The sequence below is a fragment of the Hemiscyllium ocellatum genome, chromosome 7 (genome assembly GCF_020745735.1).
Source record: "Hemiscyllium ocellatum isolate sHemOce1 chromosome 7, sHemOce1.pat.X.cur, whole genome shotgun sequence".
Classification (NCBI taxonomy): Eukaryota; Metazoa; Chordata; class Chondrichthyes; order Orectolobiformes; family Hemiscylliidae; genus Hemiscyllium; species Hemiscyllium ocellatum.
The window spans coordinates 87,397,829-87,416,166 of record NC_083407.1 but is presented as its reverse complement, the minus strand read 5'-3'; the positions used below and the strand labels follow the sequence as shown (position 1 = coordinate 87,416,166).

General features: G+C 40.2%; 1 protein-coding gene across 5 annotated transcripts in view; it reads left to right on the top strand.

Moving 5' to 3' along the window:
• Positions 1-13,929, top strand: part of armc8 (armadillo repeat containing 8) — a 103,909-nt gene extending 89,980 nt beyond the window's left edge. For all 5 annotated transcript variants that reach the window (XM_060827430.1, XM_060827432.1, XM_060827431.1 and 2 more), the window contains 4 exons: positions 2,803-2,898; positions 9,638-9,710; positions 10,101-10,194; positions 11,793-13,929. In XM_060827430.1, coding sequence (XP_060683413.1) covers positions 2,803-2,898; positions 9,638-9,710; positions 10,101-10,194; positions 11,793-11,826 — 297 coding nt within the window. In that variant the 3' untranslated portion in view covers positions 11,827-13,929. The remainder of the gene's footprint in view (positions 1-2,802; positions 2,899-9,637; positions 9,711-10,100; positions 10,195-11,792) is intronic.
• Positions 13,930-18,338: the final 4,409 nt, after the last annotated feature.

The following is an 18,338-nucleotide window of genomic DNA, read 5'->3' as shown; positions in this document are numbered from 1 at the left end:
ATCTTTGTGGAACCTGGGACCTCAATTTCAGTCTGTGTTGAAATTTGCAGTCGAGAGCATGGTGCTGGAAAATCACAGCAGGTCAGGCAGCATTCAAGGAGCAGGAAAATCGACATTCCTGATGAAGGGCTTATGCCTGAAACATTGATTCTCCTGCTCCGCCGATCCTGCCTGACCTGCTGTGCTTTTCCAGCACCACACTCTTTACTCTGATCTACAGCATCTGTGATCCTCACTTTCTACTACTGTGTTGTAATTCGCTGTCAGGCTGTTTGAAGAGGTACTGTAAAATTCAGATTGCTTCTTTTGACAAGGAGCCTTGGGGCAAATGGATCAAATTATCCATTTATACATGCTGTAAATAATTGATGGTTATCTAAATTGTATAATCGATGTAATTACATTGTCTTTGTAATTTCCTATTCTAATACTTTAAACACTTTTATCTAGGATATCAAAGTAATTCCATCTTTATTGCAGTATCTATTAAGTAGATGTATGAACTATATTTTATACATGTCGTCAGCAAAAAAATTATTTGTAGTAGATTACTAGGTTAATATTTAGAACTTCAGTTGAGGCATTGAGTATAAACTGGCCAATGAATTTATATCATTGCAAACAGATATGAAAGGTCAAGTGTGCTTTTGTTTTTGACCCTTTATAATTTTATGGTAAATATCATTGTCTCATAAAGGTATAATAATGATGATGGTGTGGATATTCCGTGGAGTAGCATTCTTAGTCAGATGGCCACTCAGCTTCTTTTTTTTTGCATTAAGATTGACCTTAGCATTTCTTGCTAGCCATTCTAATCCCTTCTCCTTCTGAAATGCAGAGTACTTGAAATTCAACAGTTCCCTCATAGTGTAGGTGAGTCCAAGAATTGCCAGTAATTTTGGGCGGCACAGTGGTTAACACTGCTGCATCACAGCGCCAGAGACCTGGGTTCAATTCCCACCTCGGGCAACTGTCTGTGTGGAGTTTGCACATTTTCCCTGTGTCTGCGTGCATTTCCTCCGGGTGCTCCGGTTTCCTCCCACAGTCCAAAAATGTGCAGGTCAGATGAATTTGCCATGCTAAATTGCCCATAGTGTTGGGTGAAGGGCTAAATGTGTGGTAATGGTCTGGGTGGGTTGCGCTTCGGCGGGTCAGTGTGGACTTGTTGGGCTGAAGGACCTGTTTCCACACTAAGTAATCTTATCTAATCTTAAAAAAAGTCAACCATGTCCCTTTTTGCAAAGTGGTAAATGCTGTGTTCTGTGATTTAAATGACAATCACCACTGCCAGCTCCTCTGAAAAGGCAAGTTTGTAAGTTAGTGTGGTTTAGGGTGAGGGTTTAGGATGCTAGGCATGTAAGTGATGGATTGCTCATGGAAGTTTGGGAAGGTTTGGGAGACTGTGCAGTCCAGCAGTAGGGAGGTGTTGATCAGCTATGGGCCGGGTGCAAGTTGGAAAATGTTTGGTTTGGGCCTGGCAGAGCAATGGGTTGTGCGGTCGAGTCAGGTCTGGTGGAGATAGAAGTGGTATGTGGTGAGGAGCAGGGGTGCTTGGGTCCAGCCTCTCGTGTGTGAATGGTTGGTGCTTGTTCAGCTGTGATGGGGTTAGGGATGTGGGCTGGTTGGGGTTTGGTTAGCAGGAGTCCGGAGGGTGGGAGGGGTTGGGTGATATGTATTTAGAGGTGGGGTTGGTGACTTCAGGTGGGTGGAAGGGGTTGTCAGTTTAGTAGTTACCCAAGACTTAGACTAGGTTTTTAATCCGCAAATTTGCCTACGTAACTATTAGTTCAGCCGAAGTGGAACACTCCAAATTTTACTTCATTCATTTCTCTGAGGATTTCAGATGAAGAGGAATGTCCCACTTTCAATTTCTTGAGCAGTTCTCATGGAGTTTGGGATTCTGGATGACTCCAATGTGCAACCCCAGTCTGACTGTCTGGGCATTGGAATTTCTGTGTTTAAATGAATGTTTTATTCTGTGTTTTGGAATAAAAGATAACTAAGCACTTTAATGTTTTTATTGTACTGTTGGAATGTGGACTTTCTCAGGCCATCTGGATATCACAAGTTGCAGACAATAAGAGATTCTTACATTGTAATGCAACTTAAAAGCTGCCAGCACAATATAGCTATAACCTCACTTTCTAACTTCATAGTGCAAATCAGCAAGTAAAAAAAATTATAAGATTTTGGCATTATTAGGGTAAACTTCATTAGTAGATAATGTCTGGTCTTGTAAGCTGTCTCAAGTGGAGGATTTTCCCTTTAGTATGACACTTCAGGATGTTAAATTCCGATTATTTGATTATATATAAGTAAAAATTGCTGAAATTACATTAACCATAACGCCAACAATACAAGTAATAAATTAAATAATAGTTTCTACCTGGGAGTGTTTAAAATAAACTTAGTCTTTGAACCTTTCATTGCTGTAAAATGGTGTGTTTTGTAGGAATTTACTTGTGTTATTTGACTTGGAAATGCTTCAGGCTAATATGGATATGTGACATGGCAAAGTCATGCCTCATAATTTATTTGCAGATAAATACCTCATGTTAGAAAATTATAAATTCATTCCTGTTTATCTATATCATTTTGAAGTGTTTTGAAATAACACATTCTATTAGCTTCAGTAAGCATGCATGATGTCGCAGTGATTCTATTTATACTATTTCCAATTCAAAACCAGAGTTTTACATAACAATTTTATTTTGAATTTATATATTTCAATATTAATCCATGACACTTGCAGTAAGTTCTGTATCTATGCTAATTAACTTTTTTTTAAAATGTGCTATCTAGACATTATGTATACTTGCTAATATAGCAGATGGAACAACGGCAAAAGACCTCATCATGACCAATGATGACATCTTACAAAAAATTAAATACTACATGGTAAGTAAATATTTTTCTTAAACTTCCATAAATTATGAATTGTTTTTCTGTGTATTGATTTTCATTTAATAAAGTAGCTAATAGACCATGGCAGCAAATGAATGTGATCATTATTCTGAGACTAATTGGTTCACAGTCTTCTATCAAACCAGGTTGAAAGTGTGGTGCTGTGCATAATGGCTTTGTGTTACAGGAACTGCTGTTTGTGGAAAACCTTATCTGCCGAAGGCAGCAGCTTGTTTGCGTGCTTTTATTACTGCATGTATGGGTTTTAAAGTTGCATTACGAGATGCATAATCCAGCTAGAATTTAATTTACACCAATAAAATTTTCCAAGTCCAATAAGTTTGTTTTAAACAATTATACAATCCTTGATGTCACTGCCTTTTCAACATGTTTTACTGTGACTTGAGCTTACCTCATCAAATTTGACAGAAGTAGTGAAACATGATGTTTCATCAATTGATATGTGTCCTTACCTTAGTATTGAGGGTTATATCTTGTCTGTCTTGTAACCAGACTTGCAGGATCATTCTTTATGCAGAGAGAAATTCTTTTTGAATCTCAATTATTAAAATCTGCCGGAAGAAAATGTTACTGGAAGATTCCATATCTGTAAACTGTTTTTTTTATTGATTGATTTGATCATATCTTGAAGTAGAAGTTGGTGATATTCATGATGGAGCAATTTTTGCAACCCATGTAGATGTCGATAATTTAGACCATAAGATGTGAATGTAAAGGTAGGCCTTGCAGCTCATCAGATTTCTCAGATTTCTCCAGTTTCCTCATTTCCCCTCCCCCCTCCTTGTCTCAGTGCCAACCCTCGAACTCAGCACCACCTTCCTAACCTGCAATCATCTTCCTGACCGCCCCGCACCCCCCCCCCCCCCCCCCCCCCCCCCACCCCTACTCTGGCCTCACCTTAACCTCCTTCCACCGATTGCATTTCCAATGCCTCTCCCCCAAGTCCCTCCTCCCTACCTTTTATCTTAGCCTGCTGGGCACACTTTCCTCATTCCTGAAGAAGGGCTCATGCCCGAAACGTTGATTCTCCTGCTCCTTGGATGCTGCCTGACCTGCTGCGCTTTTCCAGCAACACATTTTCAGCTCATGCAGCTCATCAGTCTGCTTCACCTTTCTATGAGATCATGACTGATTTGGTATCCTAAACACCACTTTCTTGCCTGTTTCCTCCAAAACCCTTGATTCATTGCTGATTTAAAACTATCAGTTGCAGCCTTGAATATCCTTAATAGTCTAGCCTTATTGGTGCTCTAAGGTTAAGAATTTCACAGATTCACTACACTCTGAGAGAAGAAATTCCTCCTCATTTCTGTGTTAAATGTGACCCCTTATTCTGAGATTTTGCCCTCTGGTCCTAGCCTTTCCCATAAGGGGAAACAATATTTCTGCTTTGACCCTGTCTAGTCCCCAAAGGATTTTTTTAAAAAAATTCATTCGCAGGATATAGCTGTCACTGGCTAGGCCAGCATTTAACACCCATCTCTGATTGCCCAGAGGCTGATTAATAGTCAGATTTCTTTAGGTCTGGAGTCACATCCTGGCCAGACAATAGAAGGATGGCATGTCTCCTTCCTTAAAGGTTATAAGTGAAGGGTTTTTACGGCAATCAACAGTAGTTACCTGATTGCCATTAGACTAGGTTTTTATTGAATTTATCATCTGCTATGGTGGGATTTGAACCCATGGTCACAGAACATTAGCCTGGAGTTCTGGATTGCCAGTCCAGTGGCATTACCTCAATGCCATTGCCATTACAATCTTTGCCTTTCCTTCTTTATTCCATTGTGTACAGGCCCAAGCTACTCCACCTCTTCTCCTAAGACAGTCTCTCCATACCTAGTGTTAGCCTAGTCAGTACAGTATTGGATAAAGGGCTTAAAAGTGTTCACAGTATTCCAGCTATAGTCTAACTAGTCTTTAATAGTTTTAACAAAACCTTTTATATTTTATATTCCATTTCCTTTCAAATTAAGATCATTATTCCATTTGCCTTTTATATAACCCACTGAACTTGGATTTCTTGCTCTTTCTATTTCATGCATGAGGATTCCCGAAACCCCCTCTTCTGTATCTTTCTGCAGAATTATTGAATTAAATAATTTTTAGTTCCTGTATTCTTACTGTCAAAATGCAGAATCTCACATTTTCCCACATTATATTCCATCTGTCCGTTTTCTGCACACTCATTTAACTTGTATATATCCCTCTGTGTCATCCTCACCTCTTGCCTTCTCACCTATTTTTGTGTCATCTGCAAGCTTGACTATAGTGCATTCTCAGGTGTGTAGTGCAGGTCTGTAATTTCCTGATTTCTCTCTCCCTGTCACCTTGAATGATGGGTGACACTTAGTACTTTCAATCTGCAGAACCATTCTAAAATCTATAAAATTTTGAAAGATGATCACGAATGCATCCACTTTAGCTATGATTTTCAAAATTCTAGAATACAAACTCCCGAGCATTTATCAGTCTTTGGTCCCATTAATTTCTCCAGCACAACCTTCTTACTCATTCCTTTCAATTTGTACTTCTCCCTAGCCTCTTGGATCTCTAAGACTGGAGATTGTTTGCATACTCCCCTTCTGTGAAGACAAACACTGTTATGACCTGACCCTGGGTCCCAAATTTGTAAATAGTTTTGGCTGGGGTACCCCATATGGTTATTGTCTTGAGTGAGGAGAGACAGACTGTCTCCCCTTCTCAGTTTAAGCCCTCACTTGATGAGGGCAACAACTGGTTGATTTTAAAAAGCATTTCTTCCCTCCTTGGATACCTTTTCCCAATCCAAATGTGCTTACGTTTCAATGGGGCAATATTTTAAACAGGCTTTCTTGAGTTAAAGTAAGTGTGAGTTAAACACACAGTTATAGATTTGAAATGTGAATTGAATCGAAAGATGACAGTTGAAAAGATGTATCAGTTAGCATCTGGGTTCTGTAAAGAATAGCTGGTGGAGTGTTGCAGCCATTAAGTTGGATTATCTTGGTGGTACTGATTTTGGTAGTGGAGCAGTTAATTTCAAGATTCTAGGCTCTGCAAGTCAGTTCAAAAGCTTTTGTCTCCCCTTTCCTTTTTGGTAGTGACTTTATTGGCATAGCTAGCATTCAGTGTTCAGAGAGAGAGAGAATCTTTCTTTATATGCAGGAGTGGCTAATAACTGTCCTCAAGCTGTAACCTTCACATCTTGCTAGTCCACATTAGCACATCAGTCCACTAACCTATTGGTTGCAGTTGGTTTTAACCCCTTTTGTTTTGTACATTCCTGGAAGGATAAGACACAAATGCCCTCTGAAGATTGTTTCTGCTGAGAGGAATAGTCATCTCAGTCCGTTTGGTTTGAATTTCATCTTTGAAGAGTTGTTGTTTGAAGTTTCATTGGCAACTTTATTTGATGTGACGTTCCATGTTCCTTTCAAGGCTTTGCCACATGGCCACTGAATTTACATTTACAGTAATCTTTTAGCTGTTTGTCATCTTTCAAGAAACACACATTGTAATTAAAAGTTTAATTTGTCCATAAGAAACCTGGAGTTATGATCTATTGTCATGACAACACAAAATAGTCATTTTATGTTTGTGCCACTTCTGTAGTTCCTACTATAAACTTTCTTAACTCTGTCTGTAATAGACTCACAGTCGTCTTTGCCAAACATTTCCTTTATACCTACCAATAGAATCTTTTTATAGTCTGTTCCTTTTTTTTTTGCAAGTTTACACATGCATTTTATTCTGTGGTATTTTCCTCAGAGAGGAGAAGGTTGTGAGGAGATTTGATGTTTTCAAAATCATAAGAGGCTTGGCAGAGTCGGGAGACAGAAACTGTTCCAGCTCAAGTAGGACTGTGAACCAGAGGATGCAGATATAAATTAATTTGTAAAAGAAGCAAACATGATGTAAAATGACTCTTTTCATACTTGAGGTTTGGGTATAGTTCTGGGAAGTATGGTGGAAACAAGTTTAGTTGAGGCATTCATGAGGACATTGAACGATTATTAAATCTAAAGGATATTCAGGGTTATGAGGGAATGGCATTGAGTCAGTGTAGACAGGAGAGACCAAATAGATTTATCCTATGCTATAATCAGTTTCTTGATTCTCCATTGTTGTAATCTAAAACCCTCCAGTGCTCAGTTTGCTTCGATATTGTACAATCCTTAATTTCCTTTGTTACTCACAGTTTGACTGACTTCTATTTAGGGTTATGTGTCTTGAAGGGATGTATAGTTGCTGACAGCTATGTTGCTGCAAAATAAGTCATAATTTTTTCTATTCCATCCTAATGGTAGTTAAAACAAAAACTATCTCTTCCTGTTAGTGGGCGGCACGGTGGCACAGTAGTTAGCACTACTGCCTCACAGCGCCCGAGACCTGGGTTCAATTCCCGACCCAGGCGACTGACTGTGTGGAGTTTGCACGTTCTCCCCGTGTCTGCGTGGGTTTCCTCCGGGTGCTCCGGTTTCCTCCCACAGTCCAAAGATGTGCGCGTCAGGTGAATTGGCTATGCTAAATTGCCCGTAGTGTTAGGTAAGGGGTAAATGTAGGGGTATGGGTGGGTTGCGCTTCGGCGGGTCGACTTGTTGGGCCGTAGGGCCTGTTTCCACACTGTAAGTAATCTAATCTCTGAATAGTATATCAGGAGCTATTTTTCATCTGTCTGGGTCTTCTGTCTTGACTGTCTATCTCCAACATGACAATCTGCTCCTCTTCTGAGCAAAGGTGTGAAAACTGGCGCTTGTGTTTCTACGGGTTTTGATCTGGGCCTCTGTCCCCATAACATCCTTATCTCATGGGGCTATCTCTCAGCAGAGTTCTGTGTGTTGTCACAAATCCTATTCTAGGAGAATGTGTTTCTGCTTTTAACTTCACAGCATTCCCTCCCTGAAGCAGGTGCGGAGTGGCTCAGTGATTGGCATTACAGTCTCACAGTGCCAGGGACATGGGTTTAATTCCAACCTCGGGTGACTGACTGTGTGGAGTTTGTACATTTTTCCCTTGACTGCATGGGTTTTCAGGTGCCCTGGTTTCCTCCTACAGTCCAAAGCTGTGCAGGTTAGATGTTTTGGCTATGCTGAATTGCCTGGATGTCTAGGGATGTGTTGGCTAGGTAGGTTAGCCATAGGAAATGTAGGGTTACAGGGATTGGTTCGGGGATGGGTCTGGTTGGAATGCTCTTCAGAGAGTTGGTGTGGACTTGATGGGTTGAATGGCCTGCTTCCACACTGTAGGGATTCTGTGATTCTATGATTCAAAGTTTTTTTTTGATTAGATTAGATTAGATTACTTCCAGTGTGGAAACAGGCCCTTCGGCCCAACAAGTCCACACCGACCCGCCGAAGCTCAACCCACCCAGACCCATTCCCCTACATTTACCCCTTCACCTAACACTGTTGGCAATTTAGCATGGCCAATTCACCTAACCTGCACATTTTTGGATTGTGGGAGGAAACCGGAGCACCCGGAGGAAACCCACGCAGACACTGGGAGAACGTGCAAATTCCACACACAGTCGCCTGAGGTGGGAATTGAGTCCGGGTCTCTGGCGCTGTGAGGCAGCAATGCTAACCACTGTGCCACTGTGCCGCCCAATGTCCTTTGTGCTCCAGCTTGACTACATAAAATATGGTTCAGTGTCATACTCTGCAGGAACTTGCAAGGCATGGATTTCTCTAGTGTCCTTCATTGAAAATCCTGATTGTTATTTTTTTGTACGTGCCTGGCTGTTCGAACCAGCTATGTCTAAGCATTGGTTAAGTATACAGTGCTTTTAAATTTGAAGTTTAAAGTCTACAAAATAATTTAATGAGAATCTGTGCAATGTCACCTAACTATTGGCAAAATGGTTGCTCTGGAGCTGTTCATACCAACTTCTGAAGGGTGCAGTAGGCAAGAGACCAGGTTGACGTTTGGGAATTAGTCTTGTGCAACAATAGGAACCTCTGACTCGCCTAACTGTTTGATGTAGTTCAATATGATTCTTTTAATCTGGGATGTGACCGCCATACATAAAATCTGAATAATTAAGCTTAACTTGTAAATCTATTTAATTAGTTAAAAAAAAATTTGTATCAATGATGTATCCAAAATTAGGATTCCCACTGTGTGCCAATCCTGTTGACTTTCCACAGCCTTCCAAAGATGTGCAGGTTAGATGGATTGGCCATGGGAAATTCATGAGGGGTGGGGTGTGGTTGGGTTGGGGGAGGTGGACAATGTGGGTGGGTCATCTAGGTGGTCTGGGAGAGTGTGGATGCAGTTGGTCTGTGTGGGTCTGGTTGGGATGTTCTTTGGAGGGTTGTTGTGGTCTCAATGGTCCAAATGGCCTCCATCCATGCTATGGATTCTATGATTGCCTTTTCTTAGCAAAAGCCGGCTTGACCCCCCCTTGACAGAGCTGCCAAATTTCTGATTTGCTTCAATTGCTTAATTTCTCCAGCTATCGTAATGCTACTTAGGCACGACAATGGAAACATCCATTGGACAGGCATCCTGTATGATGGAAGCAACCAGACTTAAATTCACCCCAAATGACAAGATTTTCAATGTTCTTCAGTATTTGCACTTACGTCAGCATACATTTGGTTTTTACTTAAGGAGAAGGGAATGGTGAATGTTCATTGAGATGTTTAACTGGCTGGGGAGCTTGCTAGCAATCAATACATTTTGTCTCATTTTACCTTTTATATCCATAATATTTGGAATAATTATTTTTCAGGGTCATTCAAATGTAAAACTCCAGTTAGCTGCTACCTTTTGTATATCTAATCTCATATGGAGTGAAGAAGAAGGTAAGGCCATTATAGTTTAGGCAATTATTTTCTTGCAAGTTGAATACTATTTCAGATTCTTTTTCTTTAAAACATAAAATGATAAGCCTTTGCTAATTATTAACCTTTGTGTTTACTTTCTATTTCACAAATTGTCTCCACTTTAATATTAACAAAAGCCAAAATCCTGGGACTACTTCCTTATAGCATGTCGAGTGTTTCTGTATCCCAGAGCAGCAATGGTTTATTAGGGCACCGACAAAAGGAAATAAAAGATCAGAGACTTTGATGACTTGTTTCATTCTTATAGTGTAAAATATAGATCTTATTTTCATACAAAGCACTATATTTGTGCTGGGCAGTGATAAATCACCAATGATTACAAAGAGTTAATTTGTATTTTGTTCTTAGGTTCTCATGAGCGTCAAGGTAAACTCAGAGAGCTGGGAATAGTAGATATTTTACATAAATTAGTTCAGTCTACGGATCCCAATCTTTGCGACAAGTAAGTGTTAAGTCTTCATTTGAATACCTTCTGTTCTTTTAATAAAATCGAAATATCAAGTCATATGTAGCATAAATTAATGTGGTCAGTCCTTGAGTAATGTATGACATTCAGAAACAGTACAATGTTTGCAGTTTTGTGTGTGTTACAATGCAAACTATAGTAGCATAATAGTGGAATTAATAAGAGTTAAACAGATTAAACCTCCACCAAGAACACATTTCCTGGATGAATTTTAAATCTAGTTATCTTGCAAAGAGAAAGAGGATTTCTCAACTTTGGGTTAGCATTGTGAGGTGAATCCTACTGTGCTTCAATCCATATACAAGCCTTCTGAATTCATTCTTGATTTTTATTTTCATTGTTTTTGTTTTCTGTCTGATGCAATGCTGAAGATCTCAGCTTTATTTAAAGTATGCATTTGTATGAAGTGTCTGCATGGTAATTGGTTTTGTAATTTATTAACAGTAATCTGGAGCATTAAATCAATACTGACCTTACACAGACAGTTTAGGCCAGATTTTTCAGTGAGTGGCAAATTCATGTAAATTGCCATACCAACTCTATTTTTAATAAAAGCAGGGAGCTCCATGTTTCTGGGAAGAGATGACACTCGAGTGTCCCTCAGAAATGCGAACGGATACTTCCATTCTGACAGCTCTATTGTAGTGTAGCCCTCCTTTCACCACAATCAGCTGCTGTAATCTGAAATTTAAACATCCAGTCAGCCTCTTTGCTGGTGTCACAAGGTAAGTGTAATGCTATGATGCGCAGAGGGCAGGGTGTCAGGTAAATGGGTGTTGGCGGTGAAGAGGGTAGGGTGCCAGGTGGTGGATGCCAGATAGGAAAACTATTGGGAGCCAAGTAACTCAGTAGGGTACCATCTGGCGTGGGAGTACAGTACAAGGGGCAAGTAAGTGTTTAGGAGGGGCTGGGAAATTGGGTTGAGGAGGGCTGAGGTGTGTGTGTGGGGGGGAGGGGGGGGGGGTTGGTGGGGGGGCGGGGGAGGGGATGTGGTGGGGGTTGGGGGTGGTAAGTGGTGAGGTTGTTCCTGGTCTGAAAGGCAGAGGAGAATGGATGGTTAGGTCCTGAAGCAGAAGTGTTGGGATAAATAGGCAGGGTTCAAGGGCAATCGGAAGTTGGGTTGGGTCCCTGGTTGGATTGGGATAAGGTGTGATGGCTTCCTATGAAATGTTGGCCCAGGGTCTGAGGTTTGAGAGTGACAGGAGTATGGAGTCTATTTAATAGTTTCTCAAGAGTTAGACTGTATTTATTGGTTTAAATTTTCCTGAGCAGGTGTTTCACTAAATTTCATCTGTGTTGTTCACAGTCTCTGATTTTCATGTTGACTTTCATGGAATTCCAGATATAGTGGTATTTGCCTGAGGAAAATTCAATTTCCTGGGGGAATTCCTTCAGAGTCCGCTATGATGAGTATTCTGCAGGGTCTCCATGCACAACTGCCATCTTCACTGGAAGAACTGCTTGATTGCCCAGTGAAAAATCTGCCCATATTTCTTTTGCTGTTCTGAAAAAACTGAACTGAGCAATGACCACCATTGAAAACATTGAAAAAAACATTTCTGAATTTGTTACAGGGCAAAAACAGCGCTGCAGCAATTTCTATCCTGAGTAACCAACCTGCTGGGGTCTCATCCGAAGCTCTAAATGGACAGAAGGCAGAAGGTTCAATGGAAAGCTTGCCCCTGACCCTTTTTTGTTTGCACAAGTCACCTTGGACTGCAGTTTTTGTGTGCAGTGATTGATGAAGAAATGTTAGTCATTCAGGAAGAACAAACAGACAATGCAGTGGAGAAAGAGGTTCGGTCTCAGTGTGACAACTTCCACAACTACTTAAAGAACAATCGGCTTGCCCCCTTTTGAGTCAGAAAAAAAATCAAAACTTGCTGCAGCTATTTTGTGTGAGATTGGTTACTTCCTGTTTTTTTTTAAAAAGTGTTTTCTACAGATTTCCTGGGTGCAGTACTGCTTGCTGAATAAAGGTTGTACTTAGTCTAAAGAATTTGCATATACACAACATCCTGAAGAGAATGTAATATTTAAACAAAAGTGTGGGGAAAAATATAATTTTGATTGCAAGCTCTATGGAGTGTGTAAAATATTGTATGTATTTGATGAACTACAGTTATTTGTGTTTACTTTGGAACTGCATCTGTTTCTAGGCCCACACAGTGTTAGAAACCGATTATTTAATGCAACCTTCCATAACCCCCAAAAGATATTCCTGAGAAAGGAGAATATGGATGCATGGTTACTAACTTCCACAAAAGATCCAGGTGCAGTTCAACTCAGGGACAGGTAATGAAGGAATCCCCTCACTCATCCTCTTTGACGTGAGGCTGTAGTGCTTGTTCGACATGTTACAGTTCTGTTGTTGAAGAACCTAATTATAACATGTGAGCTGGTTCGAATGGATTGAATACTGGTGATCTTGTCCAATGAGCAGTAGGCTTGATCTCACTGCTTCTGCCTATATACTTACTTGCACGGTCGTGGAATATTTGGTACTTAGGAGACGGTAAAGCGTAGAGCTGTTGAGAAGTTAATAATGTCAATCACTTTAAGGAAACTCCAGCCATATCGGAGGCAATATCTGAGGTGATGAATCTGATATCTAGAGTTAAGACAGAGTATATTGACACTCATGACCCTTGAGCTGCATGTATGATATTTCTGATATTGTAGCTGCATAAAGATTGTACATCTTCCACAAATGGGTGTTGCTGCATAAATGACTTGTGTATCCACATATACCAAACCTGGCTTTTGCACACTATTTGGTGTGCCATGGCTGGAGTTAACAATGCCACTGTTGATGTGTAAACTTTTTATCTTGCACTGTTGCCCCTTGTCTTTATGAATGCATAAGAATGATAGCTAATATTTGCATCCACTAGAGTGCTCTCATCTCCAGTTAAAAATATAAACTGCACTGCGTATTTTAGATGGCCATTTAAAAGAACCTTATCTGAATTCAATACTTAAAATCTGTGTAGGCCAATTGAAAAGAATGCAGTTCTTTTTATTTTTGTAGCATTTTCATTTTAATTGGAATTATTGAGCTTGCACAAATTGCTGTCGTGTGATAGCTCTGGTTTATTCTGTTGCTTTTGCTTTTGATGCTTACAACTTTCTTCAAATGTTAGCTCATGAATTTTTAGCACCAGTCTCGTTTTATGCTATTGCAGAAGGTTTGTTGCTTTTTGTACACAACTGGGATTAACGCAGCAATATGAAAAGGGGTTTCCATTTTGGTTCTTGACAAATAAAAAAAGAAAGCAAGTTTTGTGAGGATTTGCGATGAAATTTCCAGTATTCATGTTTGTGTTATCTTGGTTGCTGCATGTGTCAGGGCCTGACTGCAGGAAACCATTACCATTATTTTGGCAGGTACTTTTTTGGAGCAAAATGGACTGTGCAGAAATATGGATGGAAAATGTAAGCAAAGTAATCAAAGGCTGAAATAATTTAAGTATGAAGGGTTTGAACATGGAACAAATTCTAAAAAAATCTGAAGAACGCTTTTCAAAACAAAAAGGTTGTGACCACTACATTTTAAGTACACTCCTCCCGATGGATTATTTTGATTACATTGCAGTTTAAACTGATCTTGCTCAGTTTTTTTGTACATACCTGCAGTTGATTTGAATAGGTTTCTGCTTTTATACACAAGTATTTTAGCAGCATTGTCTGTGTAATATATTGCGAAGAGACTATCACATTTTTCTGATGTAATTTTAAGCTCTGCTGATAGAAGTCAATTAAATAAAGTGTGGCTTCTTAGGCTGTTTTATATAACACTGGTTATGAAATTTTAGTTATGTCCTATAATTAACAAGGGTCTATTGTGAAAACCGTATAATGTACTCACATGGTGTCTGTGCAGGAAATTTATATTTTCTTATTAAAAATGATTTTCAGTTAACCTATTGTACAGAATCCAAAGACTTACTTTCCTCAAGAATTTCACCTGCTGCTGTTTGTAAATTTTAAAGAAAATCCATAAACCATCTGCCTTTGGCATGCCATGGCTGTTCTTGCAGAGAATATGACTTACCTAGTGTCACAATTCAGAAGAACTTCTGGGACCATCCCAGTAAATGTTTCTTTCCATTGCACTGAATCATATGGATCAAGAAAGTCCTTGGCTCAATTCTCAGCCCATATTGATTTGTCTATCTGTCAGAGGGTTTGATCTTTGTAAGGAAGGTCGGGAAGTGATCTGAAGTTCCTGTTCTGGTTGCTACCTGCTAGAAAATGTGGAGGTAAATGCTCAGTGATTTTTCTCATTTTTCAACTTTGCTAGAACTTGCTATGCAGTGTCATGTTAAAAAAAATGGCTCGTTAAATCTTTTTAGGTTGGCACCAGTGATGACCACAATTTTTTTTAATGAAAGCAATTTAAAAAACATAGAAGGTGGGGGAGAGTTTGAGAAAGCAACCTCTGGTAGTGAAATGCAGGGAAGAGGGACATGCTCGTGTGTTACTGGATGCTCATAATTCCCATCTGCAAGTTGCTGCTTCAATCTGCCTTTACAACTATACAGTACTTATTGAGGGGTTAGATAATTGCACTGGCTGGGAATGTATCATATCTTGGTTATTCAAATTTTCCTTATTAAGAAAAAAGGGGGGCTGTGGATTTAGGCTCTGTTGAGAAGAGTTGGTAGGATGTGCAAGCTGTTTTCGAGACAGATGTTGAGGGATAAAGGAGAAATGAGATGAGCAAAGGATGGTGAGCGAACAAGTAAATCTCAGCATCAATCATTTCAGTCCTCCCAGTGGTCCAGCCTCAGCATTACCTCTTTCCATATCGGCCAGTACTGTTTTGTTAATGGAAATTAAAACATGCAATGTGCTTGCGCTCCTCTCATTCACTCTCACTGTTTGACGTTGTGCATCGTTTTCTCCTGCAAAGTCTAAGTGAATGCCCTTTGATATTTATGAGCGATGCGGCTGTGTCAGCATTGTAGTGTGTACAAGTTGTGTGTGTGGGTCTTGTAACAGAACTAAGTGTGTGGGACTGAAGTGAAGTGCACAAATTTCAGGCTGATTTTGATAGATGGACGATGGGATGGAGTAAATCGAGCAGCAGTGAGGCTAATTTGTAGTTGGTATTTGAATATCAACTTGCTGACCATGAAATCTTGAGGGGGTCAAATAGATAATTAAACTTCCTGTACTGAATCTATGTCCTTGGAGCTACAGTCCTGGTACAGACCTCCATGACTCTCTCTCCACAGCATACTAAACTTGCCAGGAGGTATAGCTGCCTCATCTTTAAGTAGCACTAGCTATATGTAGCAATTCTTGGTCCCCCTGTGAATATATATAGCCAAGGAATAGTTGGGGAGAGTCAGCTGTACATGCGTTATCTTGTAAGTCAGCAAACAGCACAACTTTACCATGCCTTCTGAAATGCAGTGAATCAACACAGCTACTAGTATGCCTCGATCCATAAGCTCTTTATCAAGATTAACCTATTCTTCCCTATTTTGGGAACTCTGGCATTCAGGTGAAGTTTTCTGTTTATTTAAAATGAATTTGGAAGATCACGTTAGAAATCGGGTGTGCTAACTTTGTGGTCTGAATTCTCAAGATAGCTTGTTTGATACACATGCCTGTACCAGCTCATCGCATCTGGGTGATTGAGTGCACTGTATTGCTCAATTTCTGTTCACACTCCTCAAACAGTAAGCCATTCCGTGGCTAATAAAGTCATGCAGCATGGAAACAGACCCTTCGGTACAACCAGTCCATGCAAGCCATAATCCCAAACTAAAGCAGTCCCATATCCTTCCAAATCTTTCCCATTCATGAACTCATCCAAATGTCTTTTAAATGTTGTAAATGTACCTGCAAGCACTACTTTCCCTAGCAATTCATTCTACACACGAACCACTGGGATTTTAAAAAAAAGTTGCCCTCATGTCCTTGTTAAATCATTCTCCTCTCACCTTAGACATAAGCCCCCTAGTTTTGATCTCCTCACCCTAGGGAAAAGACCCTTGTCATTCACCTTACCTATCCCCCTCATGCTTTTTAAGCCTCAATAATTGGTGTTACATCAGCAAAGTAAGAGGAATGTAGAAAAAATTGCAAAACTTTCCTCTTGAGGCCTCCTTTGCCAGTGTATCTCATGGTTGCTGCTTTAATGATGGGAGCAGCAGGAGGGAGAGAATCAGGAAGCCTGTAGAGGGTGAATCATAATCAACAGAGATAGACCTTCATATCCTTGAGTCTGGTGCACTGAATGTATGGGCCTTGAATAACATTCCAGGAGATATCAGAAAAGCTAAATGTGTGCCAGCTTCTCCTGTGTCATCGGCACACTGTGACTTCTCCTCTTACCCTTGTTGGCATTAGCACAAGGCTTTCACAGATTTGCTGGGCTCTGCTGGAACACAATGGTTTTTATTCACTTGTGGAATGTGGGCATTGCTGGCTGGCCAGCATTTATTTCCCATCCTTGTAGCCCTGAGGAGGTATAGTGAGCTACAGTCTTGGAACTGCTACAGTCCACCTGCTGTAGGTTGACTCACAATGTCCTTAGGGAGGGAATTCCAGGGTGTTGACCTAGCAACAGTGAAGGAATGTCAATAAATTTTCAAGTCAGGACAGTGAATGGCTTAAAGGGGAGCTTGCAGATGGTGGCGTTCCCATGGATCTGCTGCCCTTGTCTTTCTAGTTGGAAGTGGTCGCGGGTTTGGAAGATGCTACCTAAGGATCTTTGATGAATTTTTGCAGTGTGTCTTGTACATAGCAACAGTGGATGTGGTGCTGATCAAGTGGGCTGCTTTGTCAAGTCTCTTGGGTGTTACAGTAAACCTCCATTAGTGGGGAATTGAACCCACCCTGTTGGCATCACTCTGCATCACAAATCTGTTGCCCAGCAACTGACTCCCAGTAGCCCTTTTTGGTGAAATGAAAATGCTTCTAGGCCACTTCAACTAGATAAAATTATTAGACTTTGGGTAGAAAAGGTTGTTTTCCCTTTCTTTATCTTGTGGTAGTCAAGATCGTGGACCAATTTGCAGCAAATCACCGAAGTGAGCTCAGCATTTCAACATTTCCGCTTTTCGTGTATGAGTGCATATGATCCAGGACGAAGTTCATATGAATATCAGAATATAACCTTGCTGCATTATGAACATCACAGGCACAGAAGCTTTAACAAAGTTGGGGCTCAGTCACTCTCCATTTCCAAGGTATTTTCTCTCAAATATGGATTCCAAATATAGTTCCCAATTTACATTAATGGACTTCGCTCAGATTCATCCCAAATTGCAACAGTTTGACATGATGAAACTGAAACCGGGAGGGCAAACCAAGCATTTTATGTAGTTTAGTAACTGATGCAATGAATATGTTCATTTTGATCATTTTCTTTTTACTTCTCATTACCTACCTCACCATCCTCATCACAGCCTCATTTACTTAAAGTCAACAGTCAAGATCTTGAAGGTTCATAAACCTATCCACAAGTCTCAACATCAAAATGTTTTCAGGTTCATTTTCTTCATCTTTGCTGAATTGACTGATTAAATGGAACTGTACTGCAGCCAAGAATGGACACATTCAATTGTCTTTTTAATGTAATCAGTTAGGTCTGGTACCCTCCATTACTGTACCCTACCAACAACAGGAGGTATTTGGTCCCTAACTGGCCTGAGGCAGGGCTAGTCAACACCTACTCCACACACACACACACACCACTCAAAATGCATCAAACTAGATCGCCAATCTGCTCTTCAGGACAGTATGGAAATATAGCCAAGGTTTTAATTCATCCAGGATTTTGCAATAAAATTTGAATACTCCATAATCATCAAGATTTCAAAAATTCCAATGGCATAGGCTGTTGGGGTAAAACCAGACTGCCTCGCTCATAAATAACAGTCCGGCTGATAACTACATTCTGGATTATGAGCTAAGTCCTGTCTCTTTATTATAAAGTGGTTTGGGGTGTCCTGGAAACATTTCTCATGTCTTTCATATTTTCACATTGGTGCCATTCAGCTGTGGAATCAAATTGGATTCTTGCCATCAGATGAATCTTAAGGATAATGCTCAACCTATTCTTCATAAGCTTCAGTCAGTGGGAATGCCACTGTCCTACCTGT